The sequence below is a fragment of the Lissotriton vulgaris genome, chromosome 7 (assembly GCF_964263255.1).
Source record: "Lissotriton vulgaris chromosome 7, aLisVul1.2, whole genome shotgun sequence".
NCBI lineage: Eukaryota > Metazoa > Chordata > Amphibia > Caudata > Salamandridae > Lissotriton > Lissotriton vulgaris.
Genome location: NC_141695.1, coordinates 1,758,794,396 through 1,758,816,755, shown reverse-complemented (window position 1 = coordinate 1,758,816,755; position 22,360 = coordinate 1,758,794,396). Strand labels below are relative to the sequence as shown.

Below are 22,360 nucleotides of genomic sequence, written 5' to 3'. Positions count from 1 at the left end.
AGAACTAAATTCGGTTTATATGAATACCAGGTAATGCCCTTCGGACTCTGCAATGCTCCAGCAGCATTCCAGTTTTTTATAAATGAGGTCTTGAGAGATTTTTTGGATATTTGTTGTATTGTATACATTGACGACATCCTAATTTACTCAAAAAATCATTCTGAGCATGTAAAGCAAGTACGAGCCATTCTTCAACAGCTTTTACAAAATTCCTTGTTTGTCAAACTTGAAAAAAGTTTGTTCCATGTGACCACAGTGGACTTCCTGGGGTACATTCTTAGTCCGGCTGGAATAGAAATGGATCCAAAAAAGGTTACTGCAATAATCGAATGGCCTAGTCCCTCTTCGGTAAAGCAGATACAGAGTTTTCTAGGTTTTGCGAATTTTTATAGGCGTTTTATTAAGGACTTTTCCCTAAAGGTTACGCCTATCACAAAATTACTACGCAAGAATACAAAATTTGAATGGACCTCAGAAAGTGAACAAGCTTTCCAGGATTTAAAAGAACAGTTTGTGACAGCCCCAGTTCTAAAACATCCTGACCCTTCCCAGCCATTTATAGTAGAAGCTGATGCTTCACAATTTGCAATAGGAGGGATCCTGTCTCAGAGAAGTACAAAGACTGGGCAGTTACACCCCATTGCATACTATTCCAGAAAATTAACCCCTCCTGAACAGAACTATGCAATTGCAGACCGAGAACTATTGGCCATAAAAGCTGTGTTCAAAGAATGGCGACACTACTTGCTAGGGGCTCGACATCCGGTAACCATATATACAGATCACAGGAACCTACAGACACTTAGATCCGCTAAAGCCTTGACTCCTCGCCAGCTACGTTGGACATTGTTTTTTAATGATTATGATTTCATTATAACTTATCGACCAGGTAAAGACAATAACAAGGCTGATGCCTTGTCTAGAATAGGTGTAAGTGATGATCTAAACATACAAAAAGAAAAGTTACATCCAATAATTTCTGAGGATAGGTTTCTGATTGGTCTTGTCAACTCTGATGTTCTGCCTGACATTGAGAAAGCTTTACAAATTCACACTAAAGAAGAATGGAATAAGCTTTACCCTTTGTTGCAATGGAAAAATAATATGCTATTTATGAATGACCAAGTGTTTGTTCCCAATGAAATATTACAGGAAAAAGTAATGCAGAATTATCATGATTCTATGTTAACAATCCACCCAGGGGTTACTAAGATGTATCAGCTCATAAAAAGACACTTTTGGTGGCAGAACATGTTAGTGGACATTCAAAGATTTGTGCAAACATGCGCAATTTGTAGTAGGAACAAAGCGGTTCATAAATCTCCATCTGGATTACTTATGCCTTTGCCAGTTCCTCCCCAGCCTTGGCATACTGTGTCGTTAGATTTCATTGTAGAATTGCCTCGCACCACTTCCGGGTTTACCACCATTCTCACAGTAGTAGATCACTTCTCTAGATATGCTCATTTCATCCCATTAAAGAGGCTTCCTACTGCTTGGGAATTAGCACACATTTTTGTCACCAATATTGTAAGGTTACATGGAATTCCATCTGTGGTGTTATCTGATAGAGGTTCACAGTTTGTGTCACATTTTTGGCAAAGCCTGGGGAAATCTCTGAAAATGGAAATACGCATGTCATCCAGTTACCATCCGCAAACTGATGGTCTAACTGAACGCACAAATCAGACAGTGGAACAGTTCCTGCGGTGTTTACTAACCACTCATGATCAAGAATGGTCAGATATCATTTGGGCCGCTGAATTCGCTTATAACAATTCAAACCATTCTTCAACCGGTATGTCACCCTTTTTCTGTGCTCATGGTTTTCACCCAAAAGATATTCTAGGCATAGATAGAAAGATCTCTGATACACCAGCAGTCACTGATTTTGTAGATAATCTGGTTTCTATCCAACAAGAAGCTCAGCAGCAACTGGTACATGCAAAAGAAGTTCAGAAGAAATTTGCTGATAAACATCGGACTAAACAGCCTGAATATTCAGTGGGTGACAGTGTTTGGTTAGCCACAAAGAATCTAAGACTAAAAGATCATAAGACATTCCGTCCTCGATTCATTGGTCCTTTCCCAATAGAAAAAATTGTCAATCCAGTTAGTATGAAGTTGAAACTACCTAGTTCATATCGTATCCATCCAGTCTTTCATGTTTCATTACTGAAACCTTGTGATCCTGACACTCGACATCTTGTCCATCCTCCTGCAATTGAGGTAGAGGGTGATTTGGAATACGAGGTGAAAGCAGTTTTAGACTCCAAAAGGAGAAAAGGCAAATTGTATTACTTGGTGGACTGGAAGGGCTACGGTCCTGAAGAGCGCTCTTGGGAGCCCTTAGAAAACTTAAAAAACTCTCCCAAAATCTTGAAAACATTTCATAATCGATTCCCAGACAAACCAAAGCCAATTCCAATGGTTTTAGGGGGGATTCTACGGGGAGGGTACTGTCATGACACTGTGATTCCCAAGTCCATGGTAAGCTTAGAACACCCTTCCAGGAAACCCACCCCTGTCCCGTGCATCCAGCACTCCTGTACCTAGAAGGGAAAGAAGGGATTAGTAAGTCAAAGAAACCGTGAAATATAATGATGGTTGTTTTATTGAACTGAAGATCTCATGTTTTATAATCAGTTCTGAAACTGTTGTGTGGTTCTTATGTTTGGTGATCGGTTAGAACTGTCTAAATGGTATTCTGTGTAGGCAATTGAAAACAGAAAGACAAGACGCGCTTTGAAATCTGCACGCATCTTTTTGGTGCAAAAGGAAAAAAGACGCGCTTTGAAATCAGCACGCATCTTTTTGGTGCGCAGTTAAGGATTATGCATGCTCCGTTCTCGGAGCGCTCGTCGGATTTGGGTGTGGCACGCAACCGATATCCGACGTCCCAGGGTGTGGCTAGGTTATAAAAGCCGCGCCCAGGCTTCCAGAAGGCGCTTGGTCTTCGGAGCATCCTGGAAGCAGCACCTTCATCGAAGAGCTCGCGTACTTCGCCAAGGCCCACGGACTGAGTCAGCCTTCTGCAATTTGTCAACGGACTGAGTCAGCCTTCTGCAATTTGTCATCGGACAGAGTCAGCCATCTGTTATTTGTCATCGGACAACCCAAAGCTAAGTACAATTTCTCATTTCTCGTCAAGGCGCCCATCGCTAGCATCTTCAAGACTTTTCTTGGACATTTTGGTTAAAAGACATTCGATGGGAATTTCTGGTTAACCCTTGTGAACCCTTGTAAAACCAAGTCAAAGACTAATTCAAACATGAGTGAAGTTAATGTTTTGAAATATTTTGCAATATTTTTACTTTGATGTATAGAAAGTGTTTAGTCTTCACAGAATTTTCTAAAGTTTCAGCCGGGATAACAAAGCTTTAGTAGTGAATTGAAAACTGCTAAACCTTACTGGAGAAGTCGTGATTTAATCTACAAGCTGGGAAAAGAAGTGAGTAGGATTAATTCAAGGTTATTTTACAGGGAAAGAGTGTTTTAAAGAAAAGTGCAAATAAGAGTGTTGTTTCCTCCATAGAATCTTTAAAACCAAGTCTGGGGGCGGACAAGTCAACCACCTTCAACTGCAAACATCTCAACCCTTGAACACACATCACGACAACGACTTCCTGGACGCGAAGACCTATCAAGTAGTTCGCAGGTAGGAGACTGCTTATGTAAAGTCTAGAAAGAGTTAGAAAAGTGGGATAAGAGGTTAGAAGAAATAGGACATCTGTTAAAAAATAACTCTTTGGTATATTTTCAGGTCGACTACTAATCAACAAGTAGCGTCAGATCCGGCCTCTCTCCCTGACTGCTACCCAACACCCTAGTGTATTGTTAAGGATCACTGGCTGAAAAGGTAGGGTTTTGGGGGATTGGTTCATAGCGTCTCTGCAAAACCGACCAAGCACCTTACAGGTAAGGCTGGAGCTCAGCTCAGGTAAGAGTGCTTGATCATATCTGACAGGCGATTCTTCGGATTCTTGTGCATTTACACCAGCGCGGGCTCACCTATGGCTGGCGTGCCTTTTCTTCCACGCAGGTGGGCTCCGCGTGGTTCTCCACTTTGCGAGGGCACTCTGTCGCGGCCGATGCAGGTGGACTCCGCTCGGCTTGCACTTCTCCCCCGGGGTCCTTTCTCGCAGGGACGGCTCACAGCGGGCTTGAGAGGTGCAGGGTGAGCTCCCAATCACCTCGCGTCTTGCAGCAGGCCTGAGCTTGGCACACGCCCCGTGGGCTTTCAGGTGCGGGGTGGGGTCCTGGTCACCTTCAAATCAGCATAACGGCCCGAAGGCTCATCTCGGCGGCCACTGCCATTCACACAGGGGGGGCAACACCACTCGGCAGCTCTCTCCCCCTTTTTCTTCCTCTGCTGGGCTACTGCACGCACAGGCACAGCCCCCTGGTTGCTAATGTGGTATTTGGGCCCTAGGCCCTCATACTAGTAATGAGGTGACACAGACACAAGAAGTGTCGTTGGTTAACTGGCCCTGAGCATGCGGCTCAGCCCTTTTTATTTAGCAGAGGCATCTGACTGATGACGCCTTGGTGGGTGGATGCTCAGTGTGTGTGACATAATAAACCAGAAGAAATGCCAGAACTGAGATGTTGATTCAACCGGAAGGTTTTGTTCATAAGTTAGAAAAACAGATTCCAACCTACGCTGTTGCTAGTTAATAGCGATTTATTCAATTATTTTCAAAAAGGAAATTTTTAGACAATTTAATACATTTTCTACAACACTACACCAATATTTATAAAGCACTCATTCACCTAGTCATCCATATCACAAGCATACAAAATCAGGCATCCATATGTACACAGAATTTCAAAATAATCACAAGGGAAAATAACGACAAGAAATTTAACGACAAAAAATAGGAAAAGGAAAGACAAAGAAACAGAGGCTGCTCATACAATATTCATCTGTGATAAGCCATATATCTATACATATATACAAAAATTAAAGATTAATCATAAACAACTTAAATGATGTCGCACATTGTATATACACATGTTCAAGGTATCGGAATTTCACAGTTGTTTGAATTTTCAGTTTAGAGAGAGCAGCACTCAGCAAGGGGCCTACGCGTTTCGAGTCCTATACAATGAAGGGACTCTCATCAGGGCCGGGGAAGGTATCTAAAAGGAAAAATGAAATGTCTTCAAAGTCAAGACCACTCTCGGGGAATATTAAGCAAAGGAACCCATTTCCTCACTCAGCTTACCCTACTGGTCTGCAAGGCCACTTCACTGGTGTAGAACGCTGGGGTGCAGGAAGTCGCGCTCACTGGGGGGTGACGGAGTTACACTGGGGGGTGAAGGGCACAGGTTAGCCTAGACAAAGAGCAAGTGGCTTAAAAAGTGCTCTCGGATGGACAGGTTCTTACCTTGTTTGTACCAACAGGCCGGGTGGGTTTAATCAAGAAAGAGGGGGTCCCGGGTTGGAGCCCAACAGGGTGGGGAGAACCTGGGGGAGGTAAGAGGGGTGTGAGTAATTATACGCCGCCTAGGAGGTTTTTCATGTACCTATCTAGGTACAAGTTGAACTCATACCTTAATCAGTGGAGCTTGGTGCTCAATCAGCACGGCGTCCCGCTTGGGTTAGGACGGATGCTGGCGAGTTTTTTTGAAGGACTCCTGTGAAAGAGTGGAGAGGTGGTGTTTACCCAAGTGCTGGAGCATAGGGGGGGTTTTTTTTCGATGGAAGGCTACTTCTCCTGGTGGGGGAAAAAGGATAAACAGACCTGAGGGTGTGAGTGTCCTCGTTTCAATCGGCGTCTCCGGAGCGCTGATCCTTCGCGCATGCGCAGTGGATGGCGGGTCCGAAGGGAGTGCCGTTTAAATAGCGGTGTCCGGGAGGGACGCTGCTCTATGGCGCATGGGCACGGAGCTGACAAGTGTGAAAGGAACGCTACTCTCTAGCGCTGATGCGCGGGGAAGGGGCAATTGGAAGCAAGGTTAGAGCTACGACGTGTGCAGCCCAGGTACTACGGACAGAATGCTTATGTTAGCATCGGACAGGCGGACAACGTGTTACCAACGGCATCAGAGTTTATATAGTTCTGATAGTTCATTTAGGCCAGTTACGGCCGTGTTGAACTTAACAATTAAGAGTGCTTCCCTTTTGGAGAGTCTGGCATCCCAGTCACCTCCTCTGGGGTCGCGCTCAACTTTGGAAATTATCGTCCATTGTAAGTCCTTGATCTGGTGGCCCAGTCTGTTCCAATGATTGACCAATGGAGCTGTTTCGACCAGGTTTTTTAATCTGGATTTATGTTGGGAAATCCTTTGTCTTGCCTCTTGATTGGTTTTCCCAATATACAGTAGTCCACAGGGGCACAGGATTCCATAGACTACGTATTTAGATTTGCAATTGCTGTGGGTTTCGTGCTTCCATGAAATGCCTCTGTGCTGGAATAGAGATCCCTCTATCGTGGATTCGCAGCAAACACAGGTACCACATTTGTGGTGCCCTGTGATCGGATTGAGTCCCATCATTTGTCTGATAGTGGGAGGGCTTTGTTTGGGGGTGGCTGCTCTTACCACAAAATTGGCAATGCTTTTATCTTTTTTAAAAGCAAAAAGGGGGGGTTCCCTTAGGCATTCCTCAAGGTTTTTCACGAGGTGCCAGTTCTGATTTATCACCTTCTTTAATTGGTTGGCATTGGGGCAGAACGTGGTAACACACACTTGGCGTTGAAGTTTAGACCCTCAGGTCTGTTTATCCTTTTTCCCCCACCAGGAGAAGTAGCCTTCCATCGAAAAAAACCCCCCCCTATGCTCCAGCACTTGGGTAAACACCACCTCTCCACTCTTTCACAGGAGTCCTTCAAAAAAACTCGCCAGCATCCGTCCTAACCCAAGCGGGACGCCGTGCTGATTGAGCACCAAGCTCCACTGATTAAGGTATGAGTTCAACTTGTACCTAGATAGGTACATGAAAAACCTCCTAGGCGGCGTATAATTACTCACACCCCTCTTACCTCCCCCAGGTTCTCCCCACCCTGTTGGGCTCCAACCCGGGACCCCCTCTTTCTTGATTAAACCCACCCGGCCTGTTGGTACAAACAAGGTAAGAACCTGTCCATCCGAGAGCACTTTTTAAGCCACTTGCTCTTTGTCTAGGCTAACCTGTGCCCTTCACCCCCCAGTGTAACTCCGTCACCCCCCAGTGAGCGCGACTTCCTGCACCCCAGCGTTCTACACCAGTGAAGTGGCCTTGCAGACCAGTAGGGTAAGCTGAGTGAGGAAATGGGTTCCTTTGCTTAATATTCCCCGAGAGTGGTCTTGACTTTGAAGACATTTCATTTTTCCTTTTAGATACCTTCCCCGGCCCTGATGAGAGTCCCTTCATTGTATAGGACTCGAAACGCGTAGGCCCCTTGCTGAGTGCTGCTCTCTCTAAACTGAAAATTCAAACAACTGTGAAATTCCGATACCTTGAACATGTGTATATACAATGTGCGACATCATTTAAGTTGTTTATGATTAATCTTTAATTTTTGTATATATGTATAGATATATGGCTTATCACAGATGAATATTGTATGAGCAGCCTCTGTTTCTTTGTCTTTCCTTTTCCTATTTTTTGTCGTTAAATTTCTTGTCGTTATTTTCCCTTGTGATTATTTTGAAATTCTGTGTACATATGGATGCCTGATTTTGTATGCTTGTGATATGGATGACTAGGTGAATGAGTGCTTTATAAATATTGGTGTAGTGTTGTAGAAAATGTATTAAATTGTCTAAAAATTTCCTTTTTGAAAATAATTGAATAAATCGCTATTAACTAGCAACAGCGTAGGTTGGAATCTGTTTTTCTAACTTATGAACAAAACCTTCCGGTTGAATCAACATCTCAGTTCTGGCATTTCTTCTGGTTTATTATGTTTAAAGGCTCAGCCTAACTGATGTAGAGCAAACTCTTCGGTGTTTTTTGAGTTTATAGCGGGAGAATTCCCGCGAAGTTTTCTTTGTCAGTCACAATTCCTGTGACTCAGGCCAATCATTTGCCTGTTCTCCTTCCCTAGACTTGAGAACACTTTGATCCCTGGCCTAGCTTAAACTGTTTCTTTCTTTAGTTCCTACCCCCTTGTGTTGTATTTATTTGTTTGTATTTCCTAGTTCTTCATGGCAGAAAAGGATACCCTAGCCTTTTCTGAAGACCATCTAAAAGATCTCTTGAGCAACCCACCGGTTTTTTCCTCAGTGACCCTCAGTGCCTCGGCCACTTCGCAGAACGAGACAGATAAATTACTCAGGTTGAGAAAAAAACAGATCAGAACAGACCTACATGGTCATTTTCTCCTGCAACATTTAAGAGAAGGTACGATCCCGGGTGGTCTCCAAATTAAAAACATCCCGGTCATCTTCACGGAAGACCCCATATTTAAAAAAGGTTTCAGCCAAATAGAAACGAAGTGCAGTAGGGACCTTATGGTCCTCACTGTAGAGACTGCTGTTAGAATTTCCAGACAAGAACTTGAACAAATAGCCCAACTTGAGTTAGAGATTCTTGGCAATCCTGCGATAGCTGACGCTAAGGCTTTAATAGAGAAAGTTACCAAAGAAATACAAGACTTCAAAGACTATAGTGTGACCCAGAAAACCAATCAGTTTGAAAAGGACAAAAAGAACTTCTCCCTTGAAAACGTTTATCCCTTTTTACAAACTGATTTTTACACCAAACCAGATTCTAGGCGCTTCTTATCAGGGAACAGGGGTAGATCACGTAATCAGTTTTTAACTTTCTCTGACACTTCATCTTCAGGTGGAGAAAGTGACAACAGTGGGACTAGTGGCAACAGTGGCCAGAACAGAAACCGAAAATGGAATCGGAATCCACAACAACAGACCAATACCCAAAATCCTTTTTTAGGGAGAGGCCAAACACGCCCGAGAGCGAAGGTCCAATGGGAAATGAGAACCAGGCGACAACACTATCAAAACTAGTGTCACCCATTTTTAATCTATCACCGAAAGTACTCACTGCAGCAGAAGAGAGTGTCCTTTCCAAGGGACTCTCTTTTGTACCGTCAAAACGTACTGACTTTACCCGAATGAAGACTGAGTTCATTGAGTTTTGTCGAAAATTAAGACTGGCCACCTTCTTTTCTGATAACCCAAGTACCGCCACTCCGGAAGTTACGGGGCTCCGTAACAAATCAGGTTTTTGCCCTCCAGGGCATAAAATTCCCAAGGAGATACTAGTCTTTGAAAAAACTGTACTATCTGCCATCTCGGCCATGGAATCACAAAAATCATTCGTCAAGTTCAACACCTCACTAGACGAAAAGAAAGCCCTCACAGAGTTAAGGAATGATCCCAGTATCACCATAAAGCAAGCCGACAAGGGCGGAGCTATAGTGGTGTGGGACACTGCCAACTATAATAAGGAAGTTCTCAGGCAACTGAACGATCAAGAATGTTATAAGAAAATTCAGAAAGACCCTACATCTGAATTACAGAACCATCTGTTCTCCATCATCAAGGAAGGCTATGACCAAGGCTTCGTAGGCCCCAAAGAACTGGAATTCTTGCAGAAAAAACATCCCAAGACACCCTTATTTTATATCTTGCCCAAGATACATAAGGATGCCAATAAACCCCCGGGAAGACCTATTGTAGCAGGCTGCGATTCACTATTGGAGCCCATCGCTAAATATGTAGACGTGTTCTTGAAAGATTTCATGTGTTTAGTAAAATCGTATCTTCAAGACACGACGGATTTTATCAATAAACTTGAGCCCGTAGAATTTTGTAAGGACAGGGACATACTGGTAACCCTGGATGTCAATGCCCTTTACACCCAGATACCTCAGGATGAAGCCATAGCAGTCCTGACACATTTTTTGGAGCTAAGAACACAACCAGTACAGGTTCCGACCAAATTTTTGACCGATCTGGCATCCTTTGCCTTAAAAAAGAACTATTTTTGTTTTGGGAACGAATTCTACTACCAAATAAAAGGTGTAGCCATGGGATGTCCCTTTGCCCCCGAATTGGCTATTCTTTTTATGGCCCTCTACGAGGACACTTTCATTTATAATAACAACCCCTTTAAGGATCTCATTGGAGCGTGGCTACGCTTCATTGACGATGTTTTTATGGTATGGAAGGGCACTGAGACAGAACTTGATAGCTTTTACAACTGGCTGAACGCACGCACAAGGGATATAAAATTCAGTATATCTTTATCCAGAGAAAAAATAGCTTTTTTGGACGTTGAGGTCTTTCCCAATGAAGGAAAATTATCCACATCGCTCTTTGTGAAGCCCACAGATAGGAATAAAGCCCTCCTTTTTTCGAGCAATCACCCAAGGAGTCTACGGGAGAACCTTCCTCTGGGGCAGTTCCTTCGCGTTCGAAGAAACTGTGCCCGCAATGAGGATTACAAACACCATGCAAGTAACCTAGTGACCAAGCTATGTGACCGTGGTTACCCCAGAAAGCTGGTTTCAAACTGTATGAAAAGAGCTAGGTGGACTCCGAGGGAGACCCTATTGGAGAGACGCATTAAGCCTAAACTTCAACGCCAAGTGTGTGTTACCACGTTCTGCCCCAATGCCAACCAATTAAAGAAGGTGATAAATCAGAACTGGCACCTCGTGAAAAACCTTGAGGAATGCCTAAGGGAACCCCCCCTTTTTGCTTTTAAAAAAGATAAAAGCATTGCCAATTTTGTGGTAAGAGCAGCCACCCCCAAACAAAGCCCTCCCACTATCAGACAAATGATGGGACTCAATCCGATCACAGGGCACCACAAATGTGGTACCTGTGTTTGCTGCGAATCCACGATAGAGGGATCTCTATTCCAGCACAGAGGCATTTCATGGAAGCACGAAACCCACAGCAATTGCAAATCTAAATACGTAGTCTATGGAATCCTGTGCCCCTGTGGACTACTGTATATTGGGAAAACCAATCAAGAGGCAAGACAAAGGATTTCCCAACATAAATCCAGATTAAAAAACCTGGTCGAAACAGCTCCATTGGTCAATCATTGGAACAGACTGGGCCACCAGATCAAGGACTTACAATGGACGATAATTTCCAAAGTTGAGCGCGACCCCAGAGGAGGTGACTGGGATGCCAGACTCTCCAAAAGGGAAGCACTCTTAATTGTTAAGTTCAACACGGCCGTAACTGGCCTAAATGAACTATCAGAACTATATAAACTCTGATGCCGTTGGTAACACGTTGTCCGCCTGTCCGATGCTAACATAAGCATTCTGTCCGTAGTACCTGGGCTGCACACGTCGTAGCTCTAACCTTGCTTCCAATTGCCCCTTCCCCGCGCATCAGCGCTAGAGAGTAGCGTTCCTTTCACACTTGTCAGCTCCGTGCCCATGCGCCATAGAGCAGCGTCCCTCCCGGACACCGCTATTTAAACGGCACTCCCTTCGGACCCGCCATCCACTGCGCATGCGCGAAGGATCAGCGCTCCGGAGACGCCGATTGAAACGAGGACACTCACACCCTCAGGTCTGTTTATCCTTTTTCCCCCACCAGGAGAAGTAGCCTTCCATCGAAAAAAAACCCCCCCTATGCTCCAGCACTTGGGTAAACACCACCTCTCCACTCTTTCACAGGAGTCCTTCAAAAAAACTCGCCAGCATCCGTCCTAACCCAAGCGGGACGCCGTGCTGATTGAGCACCAAGCTCCACTGATTAAGGTATGAGTTCAACTTGTACCTAGATAGGTACATGAAAAACCTCCTAGGCGGCGTATAATTACTCACACCCCTCTTACCTCCCCCAGGTTCTCCCCACCCTGTTGGGCTCCAACCCGGGACCCCCTCTTTCTTGATTAAACCCACCCGGCCTGTTGGTACAAACAAGGTAAGAACCTGTCCATCCGAGAGCACTTTTTAAGCCACTTGCTCTTTGTCTAGGCTAACCTGTGCCCTTCACCCCCCAGTGTAACTCCGTCACCCCCCAGTGAGCGCGACTTCCTGCACCCCAGCGTTCTACACCAGTGAAGTGGCCTTGCAGACCAGTAGGGTAAGCTGAGTGAGGAAATGGGTTCCTTTGCTTAATATTCCCCGAGAGTGGTCTTGACTTTGAAGACATTTCATTTTTCCTTTTAGATACCTTCCCCGGCCCTGATGAGAGTCCCTTCATTGTATAGGACTCGAAACGCGTAGGCCCCTTGCTGAGTGCTGCTCTCTCTAAACTGAAAATTCAAACAACTGTGAAATTCCGATACCTTGAACATGTGTATATACAATGTGCGACATCATTTAAGTTGTTTATGATTAATCTTTAATTTTTGTATATATGTATAGATATATGGCTTATCACAGATGAATATTGTATGAGCAGCCTCTGTTTCTTTGTCTTTCCTTTTCCTATTTTTTGTCGTTAAATTTCTTGTCGTTATTTTCCCTTGTGATTATTTTGAAATTCTGTGTACATATGGATGCCTGATTTTGTATGCTTGTGATATGGATGACTAGGTGAATGAGTGCTTTATAAATATTGGTGTAGTGTTGTAGAAAATGTATTAAATTGTCTAAAAATTTCCTTTTTGAAAATAATTGAATAAATCGCTATTAACTAGCAACAGCGTAGGTTGGAATCTGTTTTTCTAACTTATGAACAAAACCTTCCGGTTGAATCAACATCTCAGTTCTGGCATTTCTTCTGGTTTATTATGTTTAAAGGCTCAGCCTAACTGATGTAGAGCAAACTCTTCGGTGTTTTTTCAGTGTGTGTGACAACATGCCCAACACTAGAACGTATCCAGTGCGAATCTACAGGCAGGAATTCAAAGCAGCCAGTGACCCTGGTCTTGTGACCCTGGTCAGTGTTTGGCTCCTGCTGTTTGACATGAGTGCAGCCGCGGCCGGTAGTGGCAGTACCTGCCGGCCTGCCGGGCGGTGACGTGTGACGTGGGGAGAGGGAGTGGCAGGGTGAAGGGTAGTAATGTATGGATTACGGACTTTAACAGGTAAGTAAACATATAAATAAATAAAACAAATTTTGTTGCGCGCACTGCATCACCAAATGCGATGCAGTGTGCGCAACAAAATTTGTTTTATTTATTTATATGTTTACATACCTGTTAAAGTCCGTAATAAACATTACTATCCCCACCCTGCCCCTCCCCACGTCATCGCCCGACAGGTGGTCCCACTACCGGCCGCAGCTGCTGCAAAGGCCTCTGCAAGCCCATATAAATGAAGACGGCTGGAAGTGAAGCAATGTTTATTTGCTGCATTTCCAGACTGTCTTCATTTACTCCGAACCCTCAGAGTGCTGTGGGGCAAGAGGTCAGTGGGGGCTCGGCTGGGTAGTGTCTGAAGTCTTCTTATGACTCCCGCATGCCTGAGTTTTTCACAGGTCTTTAAAGACCATTTTTTATTAGCTGTGGGCTACCAGAGACTGTATTGTTCCTTAGGATAAAACGCAAGCAATCGGTAGCGGTCATATCTGCGAAGTCACTTTCTGGGAACCCCGGCCTTCCCTTCTACCAATTGTTACAGAGTGCCATGGTGGCCACTTTGGGCTTAGCCCCCACCTCCTATGTCGTAGTACCAGAGTACTCCTTAGCGTCCAATTACGTGGTCTTTGTGGCCATACAGTATTGACTCCTGCAGCTCCCCTCCTCGGGCGTCTGTCACCGTTACAAGCGAGGTGAGTGTGATGCGACTGTCACAATTTAAGTAAGCTGTCAAGTACTCGGTGGGAGAGTGCTTACAGCCCTCTGTGCTTCCCCTGGTAGGTTAGCTGGACTGCTGCTGTCCCCCGCTCTGCACGTATGATACCGTAGCTGGACTAGCAAGGGAGGTCAAATTACTAACTTGTGCTGTCTCTGCCTCCTGATGTGAATTGTGAATATGCCACTGTTTTGTCACACATGCGTACGGTGTAAGGAATCACGCACATGCACAACAAAAGAGTGCAAATTGACCAACCAATCATATGCCAAACAAGCATTTCTTAATGCAATAGGACACATTTTTACGCAAAACCTATGGCATTGGAAATGGGAGGGTGTGGGTCCAGGAAGGCACGAACGGGAGTGGGGGGCTGAAGGAGGGGGCAAAAACTCACGGACTGTGGGAGGGGGGAGACAAGGGCAAAAAATTGTTTTGGATTAAAGGGGCCAATAGCCAGGGAAGGATATAAATGACAACATGGCTGACAGGAGGAGGGACTAACAACCTGAAAACGAATCAAAATGCAGCATTTATGATTGAAGCAAATGAAAAACATAGGCGGAAAGTGGGCGGAGCTTCCCCCCACAATACTGTTACAGAATCTCTCAACGAGACAGCGCATGCGCTGCCTAGCTGAGACCTTAAAAAGGGAACATTCTGTGAAATGATCCAAGTAAATAAACTAGCAAGCACTTTTTTGCTACGTAAAAAAAGCAAAACAGGAATATTTAAATAGCCTGCATTATGTGAGTGTCGGTGCCTCCATCTGAGAGTTTAATGACCCCGCCCCACACCCCAGGAGGCTACTGGTGTAACTCCTGCAACCATTAAAGCTGTTCCTTACTCCAGAAGAACGGATTTCACCATTGCACAGAATGACGTCATGCGAGAGGGTCATGTAGCAGTTTAATGATCAAATGAACAGTTAAAGTCGTCCTGTTATTTTACAGAAAGTCTCCACATAACCAAAGATAAAATTAACCCTTTATTCCTTACCCCAGAGGGAGATGAAGAATCAACTGTCAGGGCAAAGATCGTCACTCACCAGAGACACTCAGCCGTTTGGTGGCTTCTACCGGGGGTGCACCACGTCTTATCACTTGCCCGGTGTAATTTCCGGTGTAGTTCGTCAGGAGGTCTCTGATCACCAAAGATCCGTCTGGGGGACAAGTCTCTCTCCCCGTGTATCGAGGTCCAGTGATGGCCTCTCCTGGTAGTGGTAACACAAAGTAAGTGCAGATCATCTGTGAAGGGGTCACCGCTGTCCCTCTGTACCAGCCAAACGAAAATGTTTTTTCAGTGACCGGGGCAGGGAGAGTGACCGTCTGTCCCTCTGCGGCATTAATCACTTCTGCAGCTGCCCCGTGAGCCCAGACACTGAGACAGACTGAAAGAAAGAGGGAGAGGGGAAAGTAGGGGTCGAAACATAGATTTAAACTTGTAAGAACACTCAACCAGACTCTAGTGTGCCTTTTCTAGCAATAAGAAGGGAGCCATTTTTTGCACTGAGAGTGATTCGCGCAGAGGGTGCGCAATTATAGTAGGACAGAGAGAGACCATGAGAGTAAGAGACATTAACATTCTGGGCAGATAGGGATAGCCCTGATTATTTGCTAGTTAATTAGTACCAAAAGTGTGCCAGTCCAACCCAAAATGCCTCCAGATCCCATTAAACACATGAAGGAGTAAGAAGGTAAATCGGAGTGACCAGAGTGATAGTTTTCAAGTACATTTGTTACAAAAAAGAGTTAGTAATATTTCGGTCCCTAAAGACAATTACCCTATTGATCTGTGTTACCGATAGGGGGAGCCCTCCAATGGACCAGGCCCTGCCGTTGTTGAATAATTGGATGGGTTATGAGGACATGAGTACTGTGTGGGGGTTGATGTGGTGCAGCTGGAACTGCTGGTCAGGCTCGCGGGGTAGTTCGCTGAGTGGTGGCACATGGCTGTGTCTCTAGGGGAGCCCAGGCTGGGGCTGGTTAGGCCACTAGGATCGGAGGCGCTGGACATTTCCTGAGATGGCGGCAGCTCCCAGTCATATGCGTACAGACAGGAACCAAGAAGCGGGTCAGGGTCTCAGAGGTTTTGTCTTAATTGGTCTGGTGACAGTGGTGTACTGCAAAGTGTCACAACTAGCGGCTTTTTGCTGCCCTTGCAGAGGCATGTATGACACGCTGCCTGACCCTGCCACCCTCTAGTGACATGTCACTGTTGGGTCTGTATAAGTGATGTAAACGTGCAACAGGGGCGGTGGGTAGTAGATGGCACTGAGTCCAACATCTCTCCTAGGTGTGTTGTGTTGCCTCACCAGACCATACAAGGGCATGTGGAGCAGGGACCGCACTGCTACATTTCCTGTGAACTCCCATATCCAGTGCCAGGCAGCCATAGTGTTCTTAGGTGTATGCGAGGAATAAAACATGTATTGGAGCCATTATTACCTGCTATTTCCCCTAATACTGTCCCCCACCCTGAAGTCTGTCCTGCTCTTCATAACACTGCCAACACATTCTCGTTTCCCCCTTTAATACAAATCTACGGTCAGTTTTGGTAAAAGGAATCAGGAGAAAAGCCACTGTGACTAAAACCCTCCAGCAGGAGGAAACTACAACAGAGGACACCTAATTGCAGCCTTTACAGTTACAGGTGCCACATATGGACAGCAGATCACAGACCCAGTGTTGAACTTGGCCCTTTTTGCAGGGTCAACCCTGAACTTTTTGCCTTCCTCCGGTATTTTTTCTGACCTGTTGTTGGCTGTTTTAAGACTCTGGGCACTTTACCACTGCTGATCAGTGCTAAAGTGCATATGCTCTCCCTATTGTAAATTGATGTATGGATTAGTGTCTCCATGATTGGTATATTTGGTTTACTTGTCAGACCATAGTACAGTGCACTGCATGTGCCCAGGGCTTGTAAATCAAATGCTGCTGGTGGGCTTGCAGCACTGGTTGTGCCACCACCGGAACAGCTCGTAAAGTGTGTCTCAGGCCTGTCATTGCAGAGCCTGTGTGCAGTCTGGTACTGCCATGTTGACTTTGCAAGTGCACCCACTTGCCAGTCCATAAACCTTCCCTTTTCTACATATTAGTCACCCCTAAGGTAGGCCCAAGGGCAGGGTGGGTTGTATGTAAAAGGTAGGACATGCCCTGATGTGTGTGGTATGTCCTGATAGTAAATTACAGCCAATTTCGTTTTTCACTATTGCAAGGCTAACAGTTCCCCACAGGCCAAAATGGGCAGTTTGAATATAACATTTTATAATCCTAACTCACTCAGGGAGCTAGGTAGAATTTCGAGTTTAGTATGCCTGAACTCAGAATGGTAAAATACATCTTTTAGTGATGTTGGTTTTAACATTCTGTGTTTGAAAATACCACTTTAAGAAAGAAGGTATTTTCTTGCCTAACTATCCAAGCCTGCCTCTGCTGGGTTGTGTATTCCTTGTCTGGTTTTTGAGTGACAGGGGTTGGGGTGGATCCAGGAGGCAGGGTGAGTCCGCACTAGGCTGAATAGACCTATCTGCATGTAGAGTAGTGGGAGGAGTTGCACCTGGGCCTGAATAGGGCTGTGCCTGCCTTCCCCAATGCTGGCGCCACCTCCTGTGGTGTTTCTGATGACCCTGGCCCACACTGTCAAAGGAAAGGAGTCCTGTAAACAAAGTGCTTCAGGACTGATGGCGCGCGGAGTCACCTGCTCAATTACCATACTCACCTGGGGCCATAAACATTCACAGTTTGAACAGGTAAATCCGGCCACTACCTTTGCCAATCAGGATTTCAATTTACTTTAGGACTTTGCCTGTACACATTGACTTACCAATCCTTGTCACCTGTATTAAAGTCCTAAGTGATCCAGAGTGTTAGCATAATAGGTAGAAAAATAACATTCCATTCATAAATACCCACAGACTCAGGAAAAGTTTAAACACTTTATCTATGTAAATTCTTAAATGTCATAGTCCATAATTATTTGGTTAAAGTCTTTTCAAGCAAGAATATAATAATCTAAGTGAAAATCTGTAGAAATATTGCAAGATTGCTGTTAGGCATTGATACCTGGGAAGGGTTAGATAGGGAAATAGTTCACTGATTTTTATTTACCTAGAATGGTGTGAAGACCAACCCTGGCCACGGGCTCGGACAAGGAAAAGCAGTACTCCCGATAGTTCAGGTGCCAACAAGATAAGACAGGTGCAGATCAGAACAGGTGAAGACCAAGACAGGCCAGATGCAGGTCAGGACAGGTTCCCTCAGCTAAGTGCAACGCCAGCATCACACCCCTCTCTGCGGTTAACAGTTGGACCACGATTGGGTTATCGAATCTTCTCCCTCAGCAATTTATCGATTCTTCTGACAGAGTGCTTCGCCAGTACCTCTGCTCCCGATTTTTCTGACAGAGTGCTTCGCCAGCACCTCTGCTCTTGATCTTCTATAGCATGTGTTGGGCGGGTGACACGTCAGCTATTCGGACAAGTCAGACACTCTAACTAGCTAAGCCTACCTAAGTTATACCATTTTCCAGGGCAATGTACCACCCCCCAGTGTTGCAAATTTGTGTATTCCCTCAATTTGATTGGTCAAAAGGCGAGGAGAGGTCATCCCACCATAACAGTATGAAATCCTTTCATTCAAATATTTAAATGGATGTTCCCGACCATAACTGTTATTTTCCCATGTACTTTTATTCCACCCAGCATTATTAGTTTCAATTTATGCATGTTTATAATTATTTGGTAAGTTGTCTTCCTCTTGTGGGGTCAAATGTTCTCTTCTCACGAATATTGCGAGCAAGTCAGGACTTGGCTGCGATTCAATGCCAATGCTTGAGAGTCTTTGAGTTCCTCTGCGCAGACGCAGCTCTTTCAATATGGAGTTTGGCAATGACACATCAGGCCCAAATATGAGCTAGAAGCAATGTCAAAGAGAAACAATTTTAGAACAAAGAATAAATGAATGCACTGTATACCACTTATCTCTACACTGTTCCCATTACTTTATTTTAACTATAACATTAATAGTTAAGCAGAACAAACAATGTTTAGTAAAAGCATAAGCAGGTGCATTAGTATGTGACACATGAAGAATCCATCTTTAATACTAGTGCGCAGCTGCAAGAAATTCCCTCCAAAGCATAGATATGTCACACCACGTGAATGTGCCAGACGCATGCGCAAAAGAGTTCCCGCGTTTTCGGCAGCCATTTTAATGCATTCCAGTTACTGTTAGTAAAAGCATATTGTCAAGCTTCCCCTAGATACTAGAAATGTTGTGTGGTGCACTATTAGTAAGACGAAACATGTTGATTAATACATTATAAGTTATCTTTACGTATGAAACCTTGCTTCATCAATCCCCTCTTTGATGATATTTTCTATGATCACTAATTACAGAAACAGATGCCAACTTTTAACATTTTCTCAATTCTATTTCTTCAAACTTTCTATTAGGTCTTTTCTCATTATTCATTTGAAAGTTTTTAGTTTTTTTATATAGATTTCCATTCAACTCTTCAAGCTCAATTTCATCGATATTTCTCTTCTTTCCTTTCTTGTTTACTGTATATGTCTTTTTGTTTCTGCAGCATTTAAACCAAATCATTATCCCTAAAATCAGTACGGCTACTCCCGATATTGGCATCAGTATTCTACCTACAATACTTTTTCCTACGTTAGAAAACCAACTACCTACAGAGGATAGACTATTAATTAGCCTCTTCCACGCACTATCAACCTCCAGTGGTTTTAATTCTTCTCTCAAATGTGTAATGTTTCTTGCATATCTTCCAATTTCAACACTTTCATCAGGAATGTACGTGCAATAATGTTGCATTTTCAACATTCTACAGACTCCGCCCTCTTTTGCTAATAATATGTCAAGAGCAAGTCAATTTTGTAAAAGCATCGATCTTACCACAACTAATTTGGTATTGATCATCAAAATTCCTCCAGCAGTGTCAGTTGATAAGCGATCCACCACTGTTGACAATTTGCAAATTCTTTGAGTATTCGGAACCACCCTCACTGAGGGTATCAATGCACTAAATATGTCACCTACAATTTCAGCAAAACTAACTGTTTTATTACATGTTAGTCCATAATTTTTTTCATTGTTTCCAGTGATTCTTTTTACATGATATACCTTTGATCAGGCAATTTAAAGTATGCTTTGTTCCCACAAATATAATAAATTCAAGGAAAAACTGGTTCTGTTCCATCTTTGAAACCCCAACCCCCAATTACCTTATAATTGTATTCACACTCACTGGAACCAATGAATATATTATTATAATAATCTGTTTTCTCTCTATGGAGACAGAGTTTCCCTTTCTTTTCGAAATCCAGCAACATAGCAGCTTGAGTCTTGCCATTAGTAGTGAATTCATTACTTTCGGCCCACTTAGGAATTTTACGTTTCTGTCCAGTGGCTTTCCTATGGAAATCCTGTCTCCTTTTCTCTACTAAATTCTGAAATTCTTTTTCTCTTTCATGTAGCTTACAAGTTAAATTATCTTTATGTGCTTCAGCTATATCTATGGCTCATACGGTTAGAAAATATTCACCCATAAAATGTGTTGAATCTCTGGTACTAAGGACAGGATTTAAATTTGTAAAGGAACTTCAGAGAAAACTTCATCAAAATTAGAATAGAAATACTGCAACTTTCCAGTCTGTAAAACAGACTAGCTAAAATGTTACATGAGATTCCATATGTCAGGGGTAAATGATGGTATGTAACCCCTTCTACTACTGATGTGGGCAATTTCATGCACACATAACAATCATTAATTTCCATTGCTTCTACATAGTGTACTAACAGGTTAGCAAATACGTTTAAGTCTGTTTTATTCTTAGCTCTACTATAGTGTAGTTCTACCTCACCTGGTGCTTCTAAGTCTACATTATGCTGTTGGAGGCTATCTATTTTTCCATGTGTATCCAACCTTTCAGGTGCATCTACATTTTCACGTCTACTGGTGTAATTCTGCATGTTTTTACTCATTAGATAAGGTATAGCTAATGTCAGTCCTAAACATGCGATGAGTACTATCAATATACTGCGTGTGCATATTCTACAGCATGTTTTTACACAATTTCTTTTCGGTCTTCCGACAACATTATAATCAGCCATTTTGACTTAAGGAAACTTAACCCCTCTTTGTAACTTTTACACAGACTGGGGCCTGTGAATTTTTCTTTCAGGTTGGTCTCACTTCTTCGTCAATCTGAACAACAACTAATTCGTCATCACTTTCATCACTTATTTCTAAGATTTCGAAATCTTCAAGGATGACATAGGTCCATTCAGGGCCCTTGAACTTATTATTCAGTTTTTCAATCGTGGACTTCTCCTTCTTGGTTTCTCTGTGGAGGGTCCAGCTTACCTTGATATTTCATTTACTTGCGCTGATTCTTCATTTATTGTTTAAGGAGAAATGTCAGTCTTTTGATAAACCCAGGCCACTTATCTCCTATCCTGAGGCTTTTAGCTGGCACTGTGCTTTGATTTTCTTCAGATGCTCTTTTATTTTCATTCAGTTGTGGCTCCATTTGTTCATTGTCGTCTTCTGAATTCCTCTCTATCTGACTTTGTCCAGGGCTTATTTTTGTCACTTTGCCTGGATACGTTCTTCAAGACTAATCTGACCATGTTCAGGAGTTTGCTGGATTTTATTTTGACTTTTACTTTGTTCGCCTTATTCTTCCTGAACACATTTTCCTAATCCTATCTGGTCCTGTTCAGGTCTTTTGATCTCTTGATTGTCTTCTGCTTGAACCTTCGCCCTAATACCTATCTGTCCCTCCTCAGACTCAGGAGCTCTGGTTGGTGTTTCGGATGTCTGAGTACATTGATCTCTCCTTATCTGATTCTCCCTTGAATTACTATTGGCTTTTATTTCTGTAATCTGAGTACGTTCTTTTATTCCTGATTCATCCTCGCTATCACTCGGTCTATCTAGATAGGTTTGACTTCTAGTTCTTACAATTTCTGCAGGTATGTCGACTACAGGAATCTATTCATCCTGACTGGTGCTCGGTTGTTCCTCATCAGCTACTTCAGAATCAATTTCTTGAGACCCCTCAGCTGCACAACCTTCAGCTTCTACTTCATCAGGTTCTGTCACCCTTTTAGTGTGACTCGTGTGGATCCAGTTTGGAATTCCCTTGCACTTTACAGCTGTGGAGGTAACCAATATCACTTGATGTGGCTCGCCCCACAGTGGTGCTAGGCAAGATTCTTGTGTATGTTCTTTTATCACTACCCAGATTCAGGTCATGTGCTGGAGTTGATTGTCTGGCGACAGCGTCTTCCCCAACCTGGTGAGAGATAGAACGCACTTAGTCAGCCAGTTCTTTGCAGTACTCCAGTACTAAATCATCAGTTATATTTATCAGCTTGTGTCCTGGTACCCATGCTTGCTTCATTGCTCTTCCCATGAGTATTTCATGGGGACCCAAGTCTGTATTCTTGTCTGTGGTGCTTCAGGGTCCCACCAGAACCAGAGCTAAAGCATCAGGTCATTCCAATCTGGTAGATTCATACATATTTCCCAATCTTTACTTGATTGTGCCATTTATTTGTTCTACCACTCCAGAAGCCTCTGGGCAGTATGCACAGTGCAGTTTTTGCTCAATTTGGAATGCTTCACAGATTAGATGAATTATTTCATTATTAAAATGAGACCCGCGG

The 22,360-nt window shown here is 43.7% G+C and overlaps 1 protein-coding gene across 3 annotated transcripts in view; it reads right to left on the bottom strand.

The window, feature by feature from the left end:
* The window catches only part of LOC147706601 (cell adhesion molecule CEACAM3-like), a 140,970-nt gene that overhangs the window by 78,465 nt on the left and 40,145 nt on the right, over positions 1–22,360 (bottom strand). The window contains exon 3 of one of the 3 annotated variants that reach the window (XM_086933094.1): positions 14,713–15,054. The exons of the other annotated variants lie outside the window; for them this stretch is intronic. Coding sequence (XP_086789220.1) covers positions 14,713–15,054 — 342 coding nt within the window. The remainder of the gene's footprint in view (positions 1–14,712; positions 15,055–22,360) is intronic. 3 annotated transcript variants of the gene reach the window in all.